The 21,231-nt window shown below is 43.0% G+C and overlaps 3 protein-coding genes across 4 annotated transcripts; 2 read left to right on the top strand and 1 right to left on the bottom strand.

Annotated features, from left to right (window-relative positions):
- Positions 1 to 3,886: 3,886 nt before the first annotated feature.
- Positions 3,887 to 11,122, top strand: tnfaip8l1 (tumor necrosis factor, alpha-induced protein 8-like 1). Of its 2 annotated transcripts, none has more exons than XM_012828400.3 (2): positions 3,887 to 4,434; positions 8,743 to 11,122. In XM_012828400.3, exon 2 carries the CDS (start codon positions 8,748 to 8,750, stop codon positions 9,306 to 9,308), a length of 561 nt encoding a protein of 186 aa, XP_012683854.1. In that variant the 5' UTR covers positions 3,887 to 4,434; positions 8,743 to 8,747; the 3' UTR covers positions 9,309 to 11,122. The 2 variants fall into 2 exon arrangements, with proteins under 2 accessions (XP_012683854.1, XP_012683853.1); XM_012828399.3 differs by lacking the exon at positions 3,887 to 4,434 and adding an exon at positions 5,885 to 6,638.
- Positions 11,123 to 14,465: 3,343 nt separating this feature from the next.
- Positions 14,466 to 18,989, top strand: LOC116222136 (inhibitory synaptic factor 1). Its single transcript, XM_031575151.2, has 4 exons — positions 14,466 to 14,664; positions 15,343 to 15,940; positions 16,690 to 16,792; positions 18,010 to 18,989. The coding sequence occupies exons 1-2, from the start codon at positions 14,473 to 14,475 to the stop codon at positions 15,844 to 15,846; spliced, it is 696 nt and encodes a 231-aa protein (XP_031431011.2). The 5' UTR covers positions 14,466 to 14,472; the 3' UTR covers positions 15,847 to 15,940; positions 16,690 to 16,792; positions 18,010 to 18,989.
- On the bottom strand, positions 16,559 to 20,900 carry mydgf (myeloid-derived growth factor). The gene is made up of 6 exons (XM_012828401.3): positions 20,667 to 20,900; positions 19,323 to 19,373; positions 19,171 to 19,232; positions 18,983 to 19,064; positions 17,737 to 17,809; positions 16,559 to 17,397 (listed from the first exon to the last, which is right to left on the bottom strand). Exons 1-6 carry the CDS (start codon positions 20,832 to 20,834, stop codon positions 17,318 to 17,320), a joined length of 516 nt encoding a protein of 171 aa, XP_012683855.1. The 5' UTR covers positions 20,835 to 20,900; the 3' UTR covers positions 16,559 to 17,317.
- Between the last annotated feature and the right edge of the window lie 331 nt (positions 20,901 to 21,231).

Here is a 21,231-nt window from a genome sequence, read left to right as displayed (position 1 = left end):
CTGAGTTTAGAATATAGAACACTTCTGCCCTGGAGCAGTAAACAAAAGTCTCCCCTGTAATCTCCGACTACGACTAGCAGGCTAATTAATACAATATTAATAGGCAAATGAATACAATATTTCTTTGTTTGAGTGTTGTTGTTTAGTGCGATGGGGGTGTATGGTCGTTATTGTCTATAAAGGAAGGCATTGCAACCGGAAAATCTCCCGTTCATCGCGTCCATTCTCGCCCCACCTGTCACGTCTCTGCGCCCCATACTTTGAGAAACGCTGATTTAGGCTATTCTCTTCGAGCTCACTGTCTGTGACGTCAGCTACAAGTTGATCTAATCACTTTCAGTGTAAATTTGATCGATGCACATTAGCTACACCCATAGCTCTACTGGAATACAATGGAATTAATGAATGGAGGGAATGTTACATGACAGAATCATGCTAGAAAGTAGATGCTCTGAGAAAAACGTGAGATTTAACACGAACTAACACGATCTACTTAACACAATTTAAATAATATTTAATTAGCATTTCAATTTAAATCTTACAATTGTTTTTGTTGTTTAAGTTAGGCCTGCAATTTGCATACCTATGCTAACACCAGATACCTCTTCAATACTTCCTTAGCCCCCTTTTCCTGCTGTGTCAGTTTGACATCCTGGAGAGCCAATCCTTCTGCCTGGCTTGAAGGTTTCTATTATACTAACTTTAACACCTTTTGCATGTTTAAGACTTTTTGACTGTTGGAGTATGTCATTTCACCAAGGTAAGCGAATGAGTAATTGAGGCTTAGAGGCTTTCGGATACCTTGGATATGAGGCTTCTACTATGGTGCTAACATTTGTTGCCATGATTTACACATGGTGCCATGATATGCCTCTTCTGGAAAGCCACCATGTATTCAGATCACCCTCAATGCATCTTAGCAACATATTTTGTCATTTGGTGAAATCCCTGGTATGCTCCCATGCGGTGTGTTTTTGAGCACATTTCAAACAAAACAGACTTCCTACAGAACTACCGAAAGAAATATGATTAAACATGGTGCCCTTTCATTGCTATATGTCTGCTGGGAAAGCCTGAAATGGTGATTCATGGTTCAGGCTAGTCAGGTCAGGTTTCTGGCAGAAGTTTCTCTGATTCTGTCATAGGCTTACTCCCACTCAGATTTACAGACACCATCACATTTTACACATGCACACAGATGATTTACGCAACTATAGATCCTGATGAAACATTACGATACAACACCGATATTTAGGTTTGCAGCCAGTTAGGGGAGAGAGGAGAGTAGGCTATTTTGTATGGGAGTGAATTGAACCCTGACATATATTGGCCCAGTTAGAGGCATAATTTGAAAACCATAAAAAGCACCAGAAAGTAATTTCAGTTGCAGTTTGTTGTCCTGACCTAAGCTCCTACTGTGAAAGTAGGGCATCTTCACCATTATCCTCTCAATGTTGGTTGTGATTTTCATTTGTTTGTTTTGGTATGTTTTTGCAAGGATTCTTTATATTTTACATTTGTATTTTACATATGTCTTTGGATTTGATGTAAATAAATCACCAACCATGGAGTCTCAAGAAAAATACAGTCACAAAGAAGCTGCAGTTTGTGTGTAAGTATTTCAGTTCTGCCTCAACATTTTTTTGTTGTTTGAGCAGAAAACATTAATATGCAATCCCAAAGGTGAAAGATGACATGCACTCAGGGCATGGGTGTCTCAAGAAAAAGACAATCAAAGCCTACTTTGACCTTCACACAGAGAATGACAGGAAAGTACAATGATTCTATTGATTATTTACTTACTATCATCTCAATCTGGCAGCTCTGCACAATGTACTATCAGTGAACTTTGTGTCCTGTTGTCTAGGGTCACTACTTTGGTTTTCTGGAGTGAGTTTGAAAAGGTTTAGGATATTTTGCAAGTCTTTAGCCTGTAGCTTAATCACTTGGCTTAGGCAAAGAAAAAATAAAGGCCAAAGACATACGCATATAGTGAGCCCTACATTATAAAATTCTAATGAGACCTGCTCTGCAAACAATTACTTACAGAGTGCAAAGTCCCAGTGTAGGGGGTTTCTTAAAGAGCTACGTCAGCAACATTGTTGTGATCATTGTCTGAACATATCTTCCCTGGAATACAAACAGTGTTTTAGGTAGGTCGCATATGAGCCTTAACAGAAATGTTCAAAAGTGTTATGGTTTAGATTTATATGTAATTCTTTGATGAGCAACATTACAGACACTGAGCACACTACCACCTTGAAAATGTCTGGAAAAATCCTGTTGGTATTATTTAACCAAGGGTCACTGCTTCAAGACACACTGGACACAATCTTGAACACCCAACTTCACTGGAGAACAGCAATGTCATTTCATATACAATGGCGCCATCTGTAGGGTGTAGGTCTATAAGCCAAAGATATATAGGACACATGGTGCACACAGGAGCCTTCATAAGGGCACGATGAAGGACAGGATGTTTGCAGATGATATGCTATTTGTTGGTACATAGAGTGTCTGATTTCTGCAGTCTAAAGTCTGTTATAGATCAGTAAAACACTCGTGGGTCACCAGAGTGGTGATGGCACATTTTTCATTAGTCTATCAAATACAAATGTAGGCTATACAGAACATATGTAATAAAAATGTTGTCAGAGATGATGGTCATTTACAGTAACCCGACACAGTCTCACTGTGTACTTGGAGGGCGAAATGGTAAGTGACTGCCATTCTACAGTGATAGAAAATGAATGAAGTGATGTGCTCTTAGTTTCAGCTCTTTAGCATTTTTTTGAAAGATTCATCACACTGTTTGACTGAGGCCTATGTTTTCGTTATATCTTCACCCTGAACTCCGTATCAGCCAAACCTTAATTAGGCTTTTAATTAAGCAAAAGCTTCAAAATGCACAGATCCTATTTCACAGCCGAGCCCCTATTGCCTATCCCAAGACTCCATCTAGTGGGTAAAATAGGGACTACATCATTTTGTGTCCTCCATGGTGAAAAATGACAGTCAGGCTATACTAGAGATTTTTCTTTAGATCAGTTAACCACTAATCAGATAGTGCTGTATTTATCATTCAGCCGGACAAAATGCACATTTAAGTGTCAAACGAGATAATGCAATGAGGCAACGTTGAGTGGATAAAATAATAATTTGACCTCCAATTTACTGTCCACGAGCAAAGAAAATTATCATAATGAATGTGAATAGCGTACATCTTCCGCTTTCATATACGAGGAAAAGTTACTTTTGACCACATTCTTAGCTATCCTAAATGTCTGTGAATTGGTTATAGGAATTATATTTGATATTTTTACACGTTTAATTGTGGTTATTTGCCTTTCCTTTAGATTTCCACATTTCTAGTCAGGCTACTCGTCTATAAAGCCTGATTTGTACCCTTTCTCTAACAGAAAAGAATGATGTCTGAAATAGGAAATCTCATGACATTCTTCCTAACTCAATCTTTAAAAAGGATAGCCTGACACCCTTTTCATGTTACACTGTCTGGAGTAGTCAGTTATAAACGGGGCCTATTGTGCCTACTTAGGCTAGAAAAACACATTCTTCTTTGCCAGACTTCCTGCAAAGTTCATCATGGAACGGAAAATAACACCACTGCTGTCCAGAAAACATCCGGCTTCAGTGCACCTATTCTATGGCACGTCTGGATTTATAATCAGCTTGCGCTGTGTGTGTGTGTGTGTGTGTGTGTGTGTGTTTGTGTGCGTGTGATTAGGCGCGCGAGCGCCCGTTGGGCGGCAATGAAAGAACAGCAGGCCAAGCCATGCAAAAAAGTGAGCCTACTAAATTAACGCCTGAATGCTGTCTCCTCTGTTAAGTTGGGTAATATATATGCTTTTTTGTTTATAGAAATGTGGCATAAGTTCCTCTTCATTGTTCTGCTAATGCGACTTCCTTTGGGAAATTCTCAGCCTTGGATTTCGAAGCTAAATGAGGATAATTACTGGAAACCGAATGGGGGCAGGGAAATTGAGACTCTAACGGACCATTTGCTATTTATGATTGGTCCCGTGAACTCCTACTCCGTGCAATGATTGGTCAAATATACTATCAATCTCCATGTTCTGAAGACCCTCAACTTTGAAACTTTTTGCGAGGAGGAGTCAGATTACTCACTCCTGTAACCGATCTGGAAACATAGGGAAGAAAATACCGTTTCAATTATTTACAGCAGTGCAGATAGAAACACCGAAGGGGTTAGGAGACCTAAGATAGTTTCCTCCAGCGGAGTCAGAATATACAAGGTCTTTGTGAAGTTGTTTTATCTTCTGCTGTCACCATGAAGATTCGGCGTTTATCTTGATCTTTGTATTGGAATAGTTGGAGGCAGCCAAGCAACATTGTAGCCTAGATCACGGTTTTCCCCCGCCCGTATCCGGTTCAAAGTTAAGATATCCCAGGAAGGTAAGGAAACTGTTCAATAACGGCAATGTTTAACCTAATTCTGCTCCATGCTAAAACCAGTTTTGAATGAGTACAGGATGTAATTGTGTGTGTTTGTCTGCAGGCTACAGCCCCATTCCTCTTCTGTTTATTTTTGCTTGACCGATCAGTTTGCATTGTTAATAAGGAATGTAGCTTTAACTGAAAGAAAGCCGCATTTCAAGTTCAATATCAGACCTTTTGAAGTGTTCTCTTAGAAGATCTAACTGTCATTTAGCATGTATCGGACCATTACTGCCAAAACGTCGCAGAGGGTGATTGAATGGACTCATGTCATGTCTCCATCTGCTATGTGGGTCAGGGGAGTGAGAGGGATAATTGTTTGAAGTGACCATGTTACTGGACACTAGACAGAACTGCGCCTGGACACACATAACGCTCACTAATTGCTATGTAAATAGCCTACATTTCTATATGTCCAATAGACATGACAAGATAGGCATTCCATATGTAGTAGGCTATACACATTAGATAGCAAGTAAGTCAGTATATCAGTGCTGTGGGTATTATAATTATTTACATATATTTTCTCACATCAGACAGTCCATAGTGTAGTCAACATCAAAAATGATACCTAGCTTTAAAATAGGTTTGTGAATGGCTAGGCTTTCGTGAATGCACCGTGGTTGGGGTGTGGAGGGTTGTCCAGTCAATTCCCTGTGTATTAGTGATACACATCTTTGATAATCCATTACTCTTTGTATTACTCATTTTAACACAGTGGTGCTTACAGTCAGTCATTTATTGACAGACGGGGTGATATGTTTGACCTGATTTACTAGACTGCAAAGTTCAGTTGGGCCGGCTGCTTCATTTGTTACCAAGGAAACATTACCAGTTTGCTCTTTGATTTGTGCCGTCAGCAGGTTTGAAGTATGCCCTTTTGTATTATTTCATTATTTCACACTCTCCACAGCAACTAGCCTGAAGCGTTTTAACACGCAAGCATTAATTCTGGATACGTAGCTTATTAACTGTGGATGGTGTTGTTTTATCCATGGTGTGAGCAGGTGTCCCAGTCTTTCTTGGCTGTAAGACTGTATGTTATGTGTGTTATCAGTGTTGGTCAGAGCATTCTTCCGGTGGCACATACTGAAATGATATTAAACTCGCCATGGAAAACATGTTGTCATGGTGTGGCTATTCTATTCATTCACAGTAGGACATACAACAATGCTGCACTCACATATCCCCTCTGTGTTGGCAGAAGGTACACATAGACACCATGTGGGGGTGCAATTGTGGAAACCTAAGGAGCCTTCCTGACACCTAAACTCTCCTTCATCCACATCGGTGTGATTTTGAAATAATTCACAAGCGGTCTAAAGTAAACTCAATTTAACGAGGCTCTAATGTGTATATGACCGAGCCTAGCTCTGTGATGAATCTCATGCTTTCTTCATGACAGGCTCACACTGGTGACTTGGATTTTTGCATTTTGATTTCTTACAGCCGAAGCATAATTTAACGCCTATTATTTATTCGGCATCAGTTGTGCTTCTTAATAATTCATTGCGCCACAGGCATCTCAAGGTGTTATGAGAGCATGCTGAACATTACTTGCTTTTTTTTTTTTTGTTTGCCGTTCAAGGGCCTGTTAAACTCTCAGCATTCTGCTCAAAGGCTGGCTGGCAGTGGGAGGATGAGAGAGACCGCCACACACACACACATCACAGCCATACTAAATAAGGTCCCGCTCCAACACCCAGTGTAGTGATTTGTCTCTTATGTAACAATGCAAGAATAGAGAGAATAACCTGAAAAAAGAAAGACAACTGGTGCATCCTTCAGTCAGTTTTTGAAAGTATATTGTCACAGTTTGCAGAGAGTGTTTGGTTTGCTGCGTTGGTGAGATTCAGCAGTCAGTCTTCGGAGGTTTTTCGAATGTAAAGCAGAGCTTGATTGGAGGACTTGTGTTGCAGTCCCCAGGTGAATCCAATCTGACACCCTCTCTCACCTGACCCAATCAGCCTGCAACACGCCCTCCACCCCACACACACCCCACCCCCCACACACACACACACATTCACCACCCCCTTCATTCATTCTGCTCAGTCAGAGCTGTTTAGTGTGGCTGAAACTCATGAACTTCCTTCCCCATAGAAACACAGCCACACAGTAATCCCTTACAATGGAGTTAGAGGCTGTTCTATACATCTCTGAGGGTGAGTAAATGTTGAGAAAATGGGTGCTAAGGGACCAGGAACTATTTGTTTACCGACCCATTGTTTCATTTAGCCTGGTAGAGGAGTTTGTTATTCATGTGTGCCAGACAAGATCAGAGTGAATTCACACTCCTTAGTCTAGTTGGTGTATTGCAGCATCTGCATTAAATGTGTTGATGTGGGATTTAATGCACACAGGGAATTTTTAAATCGGTTCAAATTGCCTTATCCAAATTCTGAGGTCGATGAGCCTTGCTGGAGAAGCATCTCCTTTGTGTTTGTTTATTCCTGTCACCTCTAATTCTCCTTAAATCAGCCGAAAGATTCGACTTCAGATTCCCTCTGTGTAGTAGTTGATGCCTGTATTTGGCACCATCAGTTGAAGCGTAAGGCATACAAGAGCACTTCACGCTTCCTTATGATTCTGAACGGTACTTCAGCTCACCCCCCACACCCCTCCTTCCCTCCCTGTTCCCCCACATCGTTTGCTCTGAGAAAGCAGTCATCTCTTCATGGAGATAAAAAGGCACCTTTGCCAGCCAATGACAAAGTGACATTTTTTTGTGCTTTGCTCAGTGCTCTACTGCAAACTCTAGGAGGCTTGTGCCAACTCTCAACTCAGAATTATGCACATCAGACTATATTTGAGGAGCTAGCCATCAGCTGAATCGATTTTTGGGACCGTACCTTGAAAGTTGAAATTTAATGAGCTCACAAATAAATTTAGATTGATTTTTTTTTTCCCCTTCTCTCTCTTTTGCTGTTTTTTTGTGTCCGTTTGCTGTGGGTGAGAGAGTGACAGACAGGTGTATAGGTATAGGAAAGCCCTTTGATATCTGCAGCTTAATATCATGATCTCCCCTAGATCCTCAAAGCATTTCAGTTTGATCCCGTCTGACATTTTTGATTAACTGAGGCAGAGAGAGTGGGAGATTTACATCATCTGAAATTCCTCTCATGTCGCCACCATGGAACTGTTCCTGCGGTTTAATACTGAAGTATTCTATGGGAAAAGGCCCAGCTAGCATACATGAGAGAATGCAAATTATGTTCTTTGAGGGATAATGTCACTGAATACAAATGACTTGTCTCTCACAGAGTACATTCTAATTCATGTAATGTTGCTCCATGCGCAAAACATAGATGCAAGTAATGCAAATATAGGCTCAGGAATCGTTCACTATAGTTCCTGCCCTGGTTGACATTTTACATTGTGCATTGTGTCACTGAATTTGACATTTTATCGCTGTCGCCTATCTCCTCACCATCTCCTTCACTGGCTTACCGTATAAATCAGAAAATGAGTTATGAGGATGTGAATGTTTGACTCAACGTTCTAAAAATATAATGCACAAGAGTAGATAGCTCTTGATATCAGACAACAGACATCTCAGTAAAGTGGAGTAAATCATTTGAACAGTTCATAAAGTGATTACTAAAGTAAAAGGCCTCTTTCGACCAAGTCTGACCATCCTCATTTTTTGTCGTGTGAGAACCACCACTGGCAGTGCTTCTTTCACGTTGAAGATATGTGTTTTGACATGAAGCTCTGCTCTTCCGGTGCATTGTGTTTTTTCTGGCTGAGATCAACGCGTGAAGTAGCAGTGACTCACTGCGCGCTGGCAGGCAGTACACCGATAACTCCCGGCCCCGCCTCTCGCTCTCTCTCACCGCTGATGGTTTGGTGCTCTCAAAGGATGTTTCAGAGGCTGCCTCGCATACTGGCTGTGCTCTGCGTGAGATGATTGGTAGTTTTCATCTTCGCTCTGTACGTGCCGACTTTTTTTTAGGACAACCAGGCCACAGATTTTCTCACTGCAGAGCTTGGTTGGTGGGGAATGGAATCTATTGTTTTGAACTGAATGAAGAAGAGGAAGCAATTAGTATGCTGCTGTTTCAGGGGCATATTCTTTTCATTGATGCCTTGATGTCTTCAAAGAGAGTTTTTCATGTGCATGTCTCTGTCTTACATTGGTCTTTTCTATGTTGTATGTTTTTCTCTGCATGGAACATGAGTTGATAACCATTAGTTGTTACAATAGGAAATTCTCTGTTGGAGTCCATGAGGAAAGTGTTTTAAACTCTTCTGCTTCCACTCCTTCAGACATCATGGACTCTTTCAGCACCAAGAACCTGGCACTGCAGGCTCAGAAGAAGCTGATGAGCAAGATGGCCAACAAGACGATGGCCAACATGTTCATCGACGACACCAGCAGTGAGGTGCTGGACGAGCTCTACCGCGTGACCAAGGAGTACACGCGGAACCGCAAGGAGGCACAGAAGATCATCAAGAACCTCATAAAGATGGTGGTGAAGCTAGGCGTCCTCTACCGCAACAACCAATTCAACGGCGAGGAGCTGGTGCTGGTGGATAACTTCCGCAAGAAGGTGCACACGCTGGCCATGACGGCAGTCAGCTTCCACCAGATCGAGTTCACCTTCGACCGGCGAATCATGAGCGGCATTCTCAACGAGTGTCGTGAGCTGCTCCACCAGGCCATCAACCGCCACCTCACCGCCAAGTCGCACTCCCGCATCAACCACGTCTTCAACCATTTTGCCGACTGTGACTTCCTTGCGGCACTTTACGGGCCCACCGAGGTCTACCGCGCCCACCTACAGAGGATTTGTGATGGTGTGAACAAGATGCTGGATGAAGGCAATCTCTGACCCACACCATCCTCTTTCTGCCCCCAGCCCCCACCTTTTTAAAGAAAACAGTGTGTTTGTGAACATTTTAGTGTTTTTCTGTGTGTACCTATTGGTCTCTGTGTGTCCCTTCTATTCCCATGATGACTCTAAGAGATCTCCAGACTCCAGACAGTTTGACCCTCACTCCCCCTCTCTTGCCTTACCCATCACTTATGATGATCCTTATAATGCAGATCCACTTCTTTTGATGACTGAACTAGCTACCTAAAATAGTCTTTCACTGAAAGCCTATGATCAAATTTGTGAGTGGTGAGAGTGGTCTTGAACTAGTGCAGTCTAAGGACATTCTGATGAGCCAACAAACCCTAATGCCTAGTGAGAATATGAAGAATTGATAGCACAACTTGAAGCAAAACAAGCACTGCAATTTCTTAAGTATACTAACATGTTGAAGGACCATTTAAGCCTACAGGTAGGGTGTGAATGTATATGCATAATCCCAAGTTTACATGTAATCCCCAGCACTGTCCCCATGCCTTACTTTATTCTTGTATATGCACAGGTGAGTTTGTTTTACGGAAAGTAGTTATAGATTACAGCGAGACCAAAGCCTGTTTGTTTAAACCATGTAGTTGGTGCTTGACAAAGCTGACATTTTATTTTGGAACTGCAATGTATATTTATCAGTTATGAAATCCCAACTGAAACTCAACAGTACCTTAAACATAGCATAGGTTCAGTGTAGATTTCAAATATGTAATGGTGTTTAAATGAAATACAGTACTAGCATGGTTCTAGACCTGGTGGTTTTATAATAGGAATAACGATAGGATTGTACTGACTGTACTAATTCCAGATTTTACTTTGAGACCAGGACCTAGTATTCCAGTAGTATTCACTTACAGTCCACTCCATGCCCTGTACCCCTAGTTAATGTGATAGTTAGACATTTGCTCTTTGAAGTCCTTAATCAGGAATTAAGTTTATGTGAATAATCTACTTGCCTCTGTGACACTACTCAGCACATACAGGTTATTTTAGATGTATTTTTGTAATGCTGTATGTGAAAGACATGTTGTCCTCATTTAATGTTGTTTCTCGTGAAGGATCAGAGACACCTGGAAGAGAGTTTATTCGTGGGATACACCAGATGAGTAATCGTTCTGTCACTGAATCAAAAACCTGTAGCAGCTCTGCCAAAGAGATTTCAAATGAATGAATGTCAGAGAGGACCCAAACATTCCCACAGGAGGTTCTGTTTTTGGAATGTTATGTTTACATTCCAAAGGAAGTTCAACTTTGGAATGCTACAACTCATTATCTATGCACTTAGTAGATTAGTGGTTAATATTTTTGTATTTTGGAAATATACATCTCCCAGCTGTAAAGTGATCACCTGTTGGACTGTTCTAGCTGGTTATGTGACACTTGAGCTCATGAATAAAGGATTTGAAAGCGTATGCCAACACAAGTACTAAAAGGAGAACAATAGACGGGGATATCTTTTTATGGAGCTGTAAAGTTTAACTGCAATCAATGCCATTCACCTCTCAGTCTTATTCACTCAGGGTTGAGTCTCTCATGGCTCCTGTCTCAGTAAGTGAGCCGATAATGAAATGATGGGGGACTGTTGTTTCTGTATATATTTTTACATGAGCTCACCCTGACCATAAAGGGAACATATTTTAAATCAGATTCTACATGTACCTTTTCGATTGTGAAGGTGATTTGATGTGTGTAAACAAATGTCAACCTAAAGGTTTTGTCAACATCCGTTCTCTGTTCTACATTTGCAGTATAAACAAATACACTTTCTTTTTCGTAAGAAATAATTGCATTGTTTTGTCATCTCAGTACTTCTGTAGCAGATCACCAGTATTAGAGCCTCTTAAAAACTGCCGAGAGAACATTCAGCTAATCTCCATGCATCTGACCTGGATTAGTGCATACAAATCACTCATTCTTGGCCAGCGCATTGTTATATTTAGAGGCTGTACTTACTCTCCAAACAAAGCACTCCAGCATTTCTCCCCCCCTCACCGAAGTAGTCAAGTCAGCTTACCATGATGGATTTTCATGTTATCTAGTTGGAGAAAAAGCAGAATGCTTATTTGTGTTTTAATATTCGCTCAAATTTTTTAACTCAAGAAAGAACACAACGAGAAATTAATTGAAATTGATTTTCAGTTTATGTTAATTTTTGGAAGTCAATTTTCCGTCTGTGTTAAGTAGATTTGCATTCCCAGCCAAACGAACGCTCCTCGCCGCTCTCTGTTTCTATTTCAGTGCCGCTCACTGCCACTGCTCTTTGCCTCAGTCTCGCTCCAGTGTGTTTGCTTAATATCGTCTGCCTCCAGGCAATAGGAAATATGACAGTTACCTCAGACTCAGTTCCTGAGCGCCTCCAATCTCACTTTTTCTTTAAAGTGTGTCCTCTGAGGAAACAAGACTGGCATGTTTATTTGAGATAAAACGGCAGAGGTGTCAGACGGAAAAGCAGTACCCTATAAAAATATGTTCCTGACAAGAGCATAAGCCCACACTAGGTATGGCTTAATGTATTCCACACTGGGCTTGGACCCCCACACGTCAAAAGGTCACTTGACAAACAATCCACCCTCCAACTAGGAAAGCCACAGACCTGCTATTGTGAAGGCTGCCCTGTCAGCCGGTGCCAAGACAAACACCGACCCTCAGGAATACCAAACGACCAAGCCCTTGAATCACAAACAGAGGTGACACTAATGACCCCTGCCATATTCTGTGCCCCGCTTTAAAAGTTGTCCACCCACTCTTGAGTGCCAATAAACGTGGCACAGCGTGTGACCATTATTAACTGTCATTCTCTGTTATAGGGCTAGCAAGGAAATAAAATAGTTTATGTAAACCATTTATCAGTATGTGGCTGAAGTTTGGGGGGTGGGGGGGGGGTTGAACAGAGGTGATTATGATGCAGTCTCCCGGTCTCCGGTGCACGAGCACCTGAATAGATGAAGAGGAGAATTGAGAGGCTGTCAGCTGACAAGGCCGGGAAGTTTTCCACTGCTACAGGTACTTGTTGTGAATTTAAAATAATGTAGATTTGGGCCTATTTATAGATCGTGCACAGCGAGTGGGTGATGGCTGAAATGAGAGGGAGTCAGTGTGATGTAACGATGTAACGCCCTAGCAGCCAGGGCCCCGGTGAGAGAGGGGTGTATAGAATGTCATGAAGTGGTGGGAAGTTTCTGTTCCATTTCCATCAAGCACGGAAGACCAAAGCTCTTTCCCTAAAAAAGGAGAGAAGACAAAAGCTTTTGACAGCCATTATTTTCTGCTGTCTGAGATAGGATCAGCTGCGCAAGACTGCAATGTGTCCCTGTAATTCAGTTTCATTCAAACCAGCTTCATAAGTTGCCGTGCTGAGAGACGCGTTTGAAATGAAATTACACCACAGTCACTGCTGCTGAATGCGGTAATTTGGTATGAAAACATGAAACACAAATAAAGACAAGACTTTGAAGGCGCAGTGTGTATTTGTGTGAGTAGAAACGCTGAATGACAATGAAGCCAATGTTTCATCAGCACAATTACATCATTTTTACCGTTTCTTATAACTCAAGTCTGCCCCCTCTTTATAAGGGGGGGGGGGGGGGGACTTTCCTTATATTCCCCTTCTGCCCATCCTCTCCATCCCACACCCCTGCTCCCTCCCTCCATCTTTGTGATCCCATGCTGTGTTTAATTGTAGAGTTAAAAACCAAAACGTGAGTGAAGTAGATCAGAACATAGGCAGGGGACTCACGTAGAGGCACAATGTCTATCCTAGGATTAAAAGCGAGCTTGATTGAAGTCAGACTAGTCCACGCAAGTGAATAAGCAAAGGGAACAGCTCAGGGAGTGAGTGAGTGAGTGAGTGAGTGAGTGAAAGAGTGTGGGAGGAAGAAAGAGCCAGAAAGGGGAGACAGCGCAGTATGTAGGGGGAGTGAGAGAGAGAGAGAGAGACAGAGAGGGAGGGAGAGAGAGAGGGAGGGAGGGAGAGGCAGGAAGCGTGCCACTGCTACTGAGACAGAAATGCAGGGAGGGCGCAGGAGAGAGAGGGGAAGAGGGAGGCCCACTGCAGCAAGGGGTAACAAGGGAAAACGGTAAGAGGCAAGAGGAGGGGAGGAAGAGAGAGAGACGGAGAGCATCCAGGAGGAGGAGGGGGGGGGGGTAAGAGGGATAACATCAAGACACAAGCCAAAGCAGGAAACGGAGGACTGGAAGGAGGGGGGTGCGCGAGGTGCACCGGGAGCGGAGTAAAGTTGGAGGAAGACGAGAGGGAGAGAAGAAAAGCCCATTCAATGCTAATTCAAGTGGCGGGAAACGGACGACAGGCGTTTGCAGGACTCCTCCTCTGCACCGACGGGGCTTCTCCACCATGCTCGCAGATGCCAGGCAGGGAGGCCGGGACAATATCTACCAAAACAACAACAGCACACACCACCCGTGGCCATACAAGGTACTGGGGCAGGAGATGGGGCAAACTGATAGTGGACACAAGATGACATGTGACAGAAACAGGCGCTTGCGATTTGCGGCAAAAGAGCACATTTCCAAATCCCAGGAGAGCACCGGCAGCAGCGACCTTTCAAACAGACCCTGGCGTCAGACAAAGCTCCCTTTTGCCTTGCAGGAAGGCCATGCGCGGCCAGATGTGGCCGGATACAGCTGTGCGCCTGAGGCGAGCTCTGTGAAGTGGAACAGGTCCGTGGGACGGGAGCAGAAACACTGCTTGTTTGTGAGGGACTACTACAGAGAATGCCGCTTTGTTGGGAACTTCCACCAGACCAACACACACCCCTCAAGGAAGTGCTCGCCTGCTCCACCAACACAGTTCAGAGGTCAAGAAAACTGTAGAGTGCCTGTTTGCGGGCAGGGACAACAGCGGGGCTCTGTGAGAGACCCCTTTCAGAGAGAGCCATATGGAGCTGACATGCTTGAGACAGGTAAACAAGACCTGAGTGCACACGACTATTTAAAAGCTACTTTAAATTTGGATTCTGATTGCAAACTGGATAACAGCCAGAGAGGTCAAGTCACACCCAAGGTCCTGAAACAGGAGAGCCTCAATAAATCCAGCTCCAGTAATTCTTTCATCCTCCCAGAAGTTCCTTGTGGGGAACCGACTAGTGCAAAGCAGCATCAACAGAACCATTCCCAAATGGGGGAGAGCACAACTAATTCTGGGGGACTGGCCTCCAGTGCAGCACAGGGACCAAAGCGCGAGCCCGAGCCTTGCCTACTGTGGCCAAAGAAGAAGCAGAGGGCCGTGCGGGACCAGATCCGACGAGTCATTGTGGAACTGGAGGGGATTTTGCACGGCCTAAAAGAAGTTCATTTGGAGATGAAAGAGGTACAAAAAATTACATTTCCATTTCTTGCCTGAAGGATTGAAAAAAGAAGACTAATTCTCAAACATTAATGACATAAATTATTAATGACCCACAAGTACATTGAATTGAGCTGTTTTTTTAAACATTCTGATGGGTTTCAATGTATTCATATAATCCAGTGTTACGAATTGCTGGGAACAAATGTACCAGCTTCATTTGCATATAAACATAGCATTTACAGAGCAATTATGGGCTACACTTTTCACTGTAATCCATCCAGAAATACAGCTGTTTTAGATAATGTATGTTATTTCATTGTGTCATGACCACCTAAGCATAGTAGCCCAGGACAATTCTCTGCATGTTTAATGCAAGAGGAGAAGTGCTGTTTGATATGCTCCATTTATCAAACAGCACTAGCAGAAAGCAATGCTCATACTTCATCTTTTTCAGTGTCCACTCATCCACAGATGTTGGAAACAGCTGGAACGAGTAATTTTTTTTACCCATGCCTGTATGAATGCATTACCATGCCTAATGGTGTAATTGTCATAAAAGCCTTTCCATAATATGCCCACTTTTGAGGCGTTTTTTTCCCCCTTGCCAGATACTGGTCTTACAAATGCAGGGATGGGATCACTTTGGCTGTGCATGGACAGCTGCTGTGGAGATGTTAGTGTCATCTTTCTCCCACACAGGTGGTCCAACAGATTGATCATCTGACCTCTGCCATAGACCTCACCGAGGACGAGCCACACACCGGTCTCCATAGTGACACGCTGGGCAGCAGCAGCTCCAGCGGGGTGATGGTGGGTGGGAAGGCGGAAGGGGACGACAGCGGGGACGTGGAGTCGGGGAGAGCCAACAGTGCCCCCTCCTCCCAAAAGAGCGTCCCCTCCGTGACCAGCAGCCCTGTGTCATCCAGCACCGTGGCCAACTCTGCTGAGGACCACCGCAGTCCCTCGCCAAATGACCCATCTAGCAGTGATTCTCCACCAGCTAACCAATCCACTGACCCAAAGACTAAAACCAGGAAAGAAGGAATGACCCCAGCTATCTTCAAGGCAGCCACTCTGGGACCAAGGGGCAAGAAGCCCCCGCCGTACCCCCACCACAAAACAGCCAGGGCAGACAATGAGAGAGATGGTCTGAAAGCTCCCCCATACCCCGTGAAACGCAGGCTGCTCTCCACCACTGTCTGAGGGACCAGGGGCGCCAGGGTTGCTGCTGCTGGCTGGCACAGTTCTCACCAGCTGTGAGAGAGAGGTCGGTCTCCACGGTGACAGGAACCGTTCAGTGAGTATGCAGCTGGAGCCCCTGCTGTGTCCCGACCGAAATTGATGTGTTCTTATTTAGCGGGCTGCTTCAACTGGCTTTGTGCCAAAACGAGAACACACACACCTCTTTCGAAAAAAAAATGGCTTGTGGTCCCCTGTTAAATGTTACGTTTCAAGGCATTGTGACAAAGGGAAAGAACAGTGCGTGTAATTACCTGAGTGGGTCCCTTACTGAGGGTCTCTGCCAGCGTTTGGGGAGCTGCATACAAGGCATGCAAAATATGCTAGCTAATCAAAAACATTATTGTTACGTCTGCATTTGCTGCACCACATACTTAATAGAATTACAGTTTTAAAACTAAGTACCCGGAGTCAGATACAAAGTGCATTACACCTCCTAGAGGATATTGTGAGTCACTGCAGCTAGTGAAGAGGTCAACATATGTACTAGATGTTGTCTATAAGCAGAATTTTGTAATTCAAGTGGGCATATTTATGCTAATTTGTATTTGATTAGTATGTGTTGTATTACAGCACCAGTGTCCCAGATATCAAATATATAACCTTTTTCGTGAATCGTTTCAGCTCGACATGCTAATTCTTCCTTGCTCCAAAAAAGGCAATAACACCTGAGCAATTACAACTGTAAAAAAAAAAAAGATTTATTTTACAAAAGTGGCTGCTCAATACATTTCATAGCAACATTTATGGGGGGGGGGAAAGAAGGTAGTGACAGTATGAAAGTAAAGATGTGCTGTGACCCCCCAGGAGAGACCCACGGTACTGCTGAAGGAGCATGCACCACAATCAGTGGTGAGGACCTTTTGCACAACTAATGGACACCCTGACGATCGATGCTGCAGTAGATTGGGTAAGTTCCATCAAGCTTCCGCCATCTTTTTGTTGACAAAATTACCGGCTGATGGCTTGCTTCACTCACTGTGGGAGATCAGTGCGAAATACTGGGATTCTTGTTACACCAGATAACATGTATTTCTTAATTTTCTCGGGAACAGCCTTGGTTGGAGACACTGTTTCATCAGATACAATCTAACTTTTGACATACAATCTGACCATTGACGCACATGACCATCCTAGCAGATTCTTAACCCCTGGTTTAGTTTAATCTAATATCCCCATAGAAATCCCCCCCCCCCACCCCATTCATTCTTCATGAATGCCTCGTTAGAAAAAAAAAATGTAACTGTACTATTCAATATTGTACAGAGCAGTAGCATTTCAGTACAACTGATACAGTGAGCAATTTCTTTCTTTCACATTTACAGTTCCATCCCTTCTTTATCACCAAGGTTTCTGCAGTAATGCAATCTTCCTGATTCTTTCTTCATTTCGCCTGACGAAAGCCCATTCAGTTGATCTTCTGTCTCCTTGGTAGTCACAGCTCGTCATGTTTGGTCCGAGCAATCATGGTCACCTTTGAGAGCTCAGCCCGGAACTTGCCCTCCCTTTGTGTCACTGAGGAAGAGGAAGAGAACAGGGCAATGCTTCACTCCAATTGTTCACACAAGAAAGAAAAGCAATAACCTGGCTTTGTGATTACCTACAGAATGTCACCCAAAAGAGTATAAAGGAAGTTTAATGCCACTGATCTGTATGTCAACTGCCAAACTGGCCCATGATGGCAGCCATAAGTAGCTAGCTGCTGCTCAGGGGGAAAAAAAAAAACCTTTGATCTCAGTTCAAAGTACACGCTTTACAACTGTGGTTGTTGAGATGGCTGTCAGGATATAGTGGCAGTATGGAGGGGTAGAGAAGCTGACAGGTAACGGAATACGTCAGCCTTGAAAAAATCACCTGAGGAGTCCCCAACAATGTACTCTTCCTCCTTCAAAGGCACATCCTTTTGTCCTCCCACAGCAGACTGGGACTGTAGGGGGGGATAAAACAAAAACAGTTGCGGTGATGGGATGTGACAAACACGAACATCAAGAGGGCTGAAATACAAGGAGACACTGCATCCTGAAACAACCCAAATCAGAGATGACTGACAAGGGCAGGAGAAGTGTACTCGATTTTTTTTTTTTTATAAAGTGTGTATGACTTTTTTTTTTGTATTTCTATACATAGGTGCTGCTGAGACAGGAGCTGTATGGAGGCCACGAGACAACCGTCTGCTCAGTGAGCTGGAGTTCTGAAAGACTGAGCCCTGACCTTGTCATCCCGCACCGCGCCGCCTGTTCTTATACTCTTCCCTTGTATTTCTTCGTAATTGAGCGTGGATTTCTAGATCACACGGCGGCACAGAAACAGGACCTGCGACAACAACACTTCCTGTCTGTCCTGCTGGAGGACGATTAAGGATTCTGGGTCACCCATGTGGCCTGCTTATTCTCCACTCAGGGCAACGATTGGTGCACACATGTTTGGCTCGTGCGGAGCAGACAAACTATTCTCTGGCTGATGACATAGCTGGCCCAGGGAGGGCAGACACAAATATCTCATTGGCTATTCACCAGTCAATCAAGCACAGTTTGAGTTTGTGTGAGTGCACTGCTTGACAGAAAAGTGAGCTTTTTGGTAAACAGTGCATCACCTATGCAGAGAGCCTGTGCACGCTATATGTGTGGCCCTCTATACATATGCAGAATCAAGCTTCAGACTCCAGTGTATGGACATGGCTACACTCTACAAGTCTCATTCATCAGGCTAACACATGTAATACAAAGCAGTTAAGCTGGTTTGACTACGTTGGGGTTTGGAAAAACATGAGATGCATGTTTTAGAAGTCAGGTTTTCAGACTTTCTTAACACTTTTCAACATCATATTCAACTTCATATATTTCTGCTAGTTCTGCTCATAATGTTGTCCAAGCCTGGTGTCATCAAAATCAGACAGACTTTTAAGGTCAATTTAAACCAAAATGTCTAGATTCTATAATGGTTTCCTCCACATAAAATGTTAATGTTTTAATGGCGCAGCAGTTGTTAAGAATGTGTTACTGTAGTGTTCCTTCACCAGCAATCATTCAAACATGAAGACAGAGCAGCACATGACTTAAATAAAGACAATCATTGTGAGTTTGCAGATGAGGATACTCACATAAGCACTCGCGTATTCCATTTTTGATCCTGTGATCTCCGCCTTAAACTGTGTGAAGAACAGGTAGGACTTCCCTTGTGGCCTACCAGAGAAGAAAGAAGGAGAGAGACAACTATAAATGTACTATTCACTTTAATTGACATTGACAGCAGGTGGTAATGCACACACTAGCGGACAGGGGAACGTACCTCCACACAGAGCAAGAGACCAGCCTGTCATCATCACTGAGGCCCACGCTCATGTGCCATTGCTAAGGGGGGGAACCATTACAGGAAGTGTTAAAATGGAATTCTTCAAGTTTGTGAACTTGACAAGACCATCTCAATGTAGCTCACAGTACCTCATTGGTTCCTCCTTGTGATGCATATGTGAAAGAGCATTCATGATCTTTCTGTGGGATAAGAGGGAAAGCCAAGAAAAAGAGACTTAGAATTCAAATGTAAGTGATGCTCAGAGGATGTAATAGCCTACATATAATGCCAAGGACTCTCTTTATTAAAAAAAAGAGTTCACAAAGCCAAAATACTTAATGAGCTGAGTTAATTGAACTCTGCCACATTACAACAAATATTGTTTCAAATATTAGATTAGTTTGACATTCACATTTAACTTTGATGCATTCCATTTTTTTCTATTACATGAAAATGGCCATTCACATCACTGAACTGAACTGAACTGAACTGAACTGAAACTTTTTCCTCAAAAGTCAGCCTCATCAACTTAAAGCACTGGGTGACAAGTTACAAGGGAGACCATCCATACTTCTGGAGGTCAAATATTGCTTGTTTGGAGTTCAGTTTTGGCTCTGACCAAACTCTGCAGTGTGTGACTGCTCATATTTGCTTGAGAATACATTTGGTAAAGCTCTTAAATATCTTAATACAAACTGGCATCTGAGGGTTTCAGGGATTAGGGTTAGGCCACTATGTGACCACTAGGCGGTTACATATGAAAGGCACTGTAGGTGGCGTATTGTGATTAGCCACCGTTGCTGCTGACGTTGGGGTTTCATAACCAATGAATAGCCGAATTGTTTCATTTCCGTACTGACGTGTCAAAATTTAAAGCACGGCTCTCTGTATCAAATCCATGTTTGCTCTTCTTTGAGTAAAATGTTGTTTATATTGAGGAAAACAAAGCAGAGCAAAGCACAGCTAGAGTGTATTCAACAGAATGTATTTCAGCATATCTCTCTGAATGATGTTGCCCCTGGTCTCATTTAGTAGCTAGGCTTGCTGCTGGTTGTGGGAATATCTTCTACCCATGTCAGCGGCACAGCAAGTTCCCTAGCAAGAGCTAAGGAAATACAATGTTAATACTTCCTTCTATTCTAGCATAGATACAATGTAAACCTGATGTTAGTAAATGTAATTGTATGTGCCCAATCAACTACTGGTCATTCATGAAAGGCCAACCATCGTCCTTTCAAAGCAGCTAGCTAAGTTAGCAGTTCACCTAGCAGGCTGCAAAACAGAAAGGGTTACCCAGCTATAGCAACTGGTTAGCTACGTTTTGGGATAATACTCATTTAACTCTTAAAGAATTCTCCAGCTAAATGCAGGCATCCAAATACAATGAAGGAGTATCTTTTAGTTAGTCAGTTGCTGTTACAATATTGGCCAGATGAACAGTTGACACGTGAATTTGGTACCATTGCTAACTAGATATCTAGCTAAGTACTTACAATTTTCTCGGAGAAAGTGTGTACAACTCCCCCAGGTTTTACGTTGAATTCCACCGTTTTTGTGTTCTCGGATGAAGCGACTGCAAAGGCAGACACGACGATGAGAAAAACAGTTCCAACCATAGCATTAGTTGAGGGACCTGCACTTCGGCTGTTACTGAGGGCCATTTTGGCTTTTCGGTAGCTGCACCACAGAGAGCTAAGTTAATTGAGCGCATTGGTTGAACGCAAGGAGGTCCAGGGTTGCCAGATGTCTTTTTAGCATTGCGTGACATCACTAGGGAAAATGTCAACAGTAGAGCCTTACAATGCCCTTTCAATATAGTGTCATCAATTTGGATTGAAAAAAAGGTTTACTATATGATTAGGCCTAACATAATGTACAGTTGCTTCGTCTATCAAATATCCATGAACAAATCTTAGCCATATAGATATTCTGCAAATAATGTCATTATCGTTACAAGATCTGTAAATCCCAAGCAATTTGCAATTTGCACCTATGTGGTGTTATCCTGTTCTGTAAAATGCTGGATACATCTGACACACCTGGGGTAGAAAAATATTT

Source organism: Clupea harengus, chromosome 10 (genome assembly GCF_900700415.2).
Source record: "Clupea harengus chromosome 10, Ch_v2.0.2, whole genome shotgun sequence".
In the NCBI taxonomy this organism is placed as follows: domain Eukaryota; kingdom Metazoa; phylum Chordata; class Actinopteri; order Clupeiformes; family Clupeidae; genus Clupea; species Clupea harengus.
The sequence above is the reverse complement of the archived record's forward strand: the minus strand, read 5'-3'. Positions and strand labels throughout refer to the sequence as shown.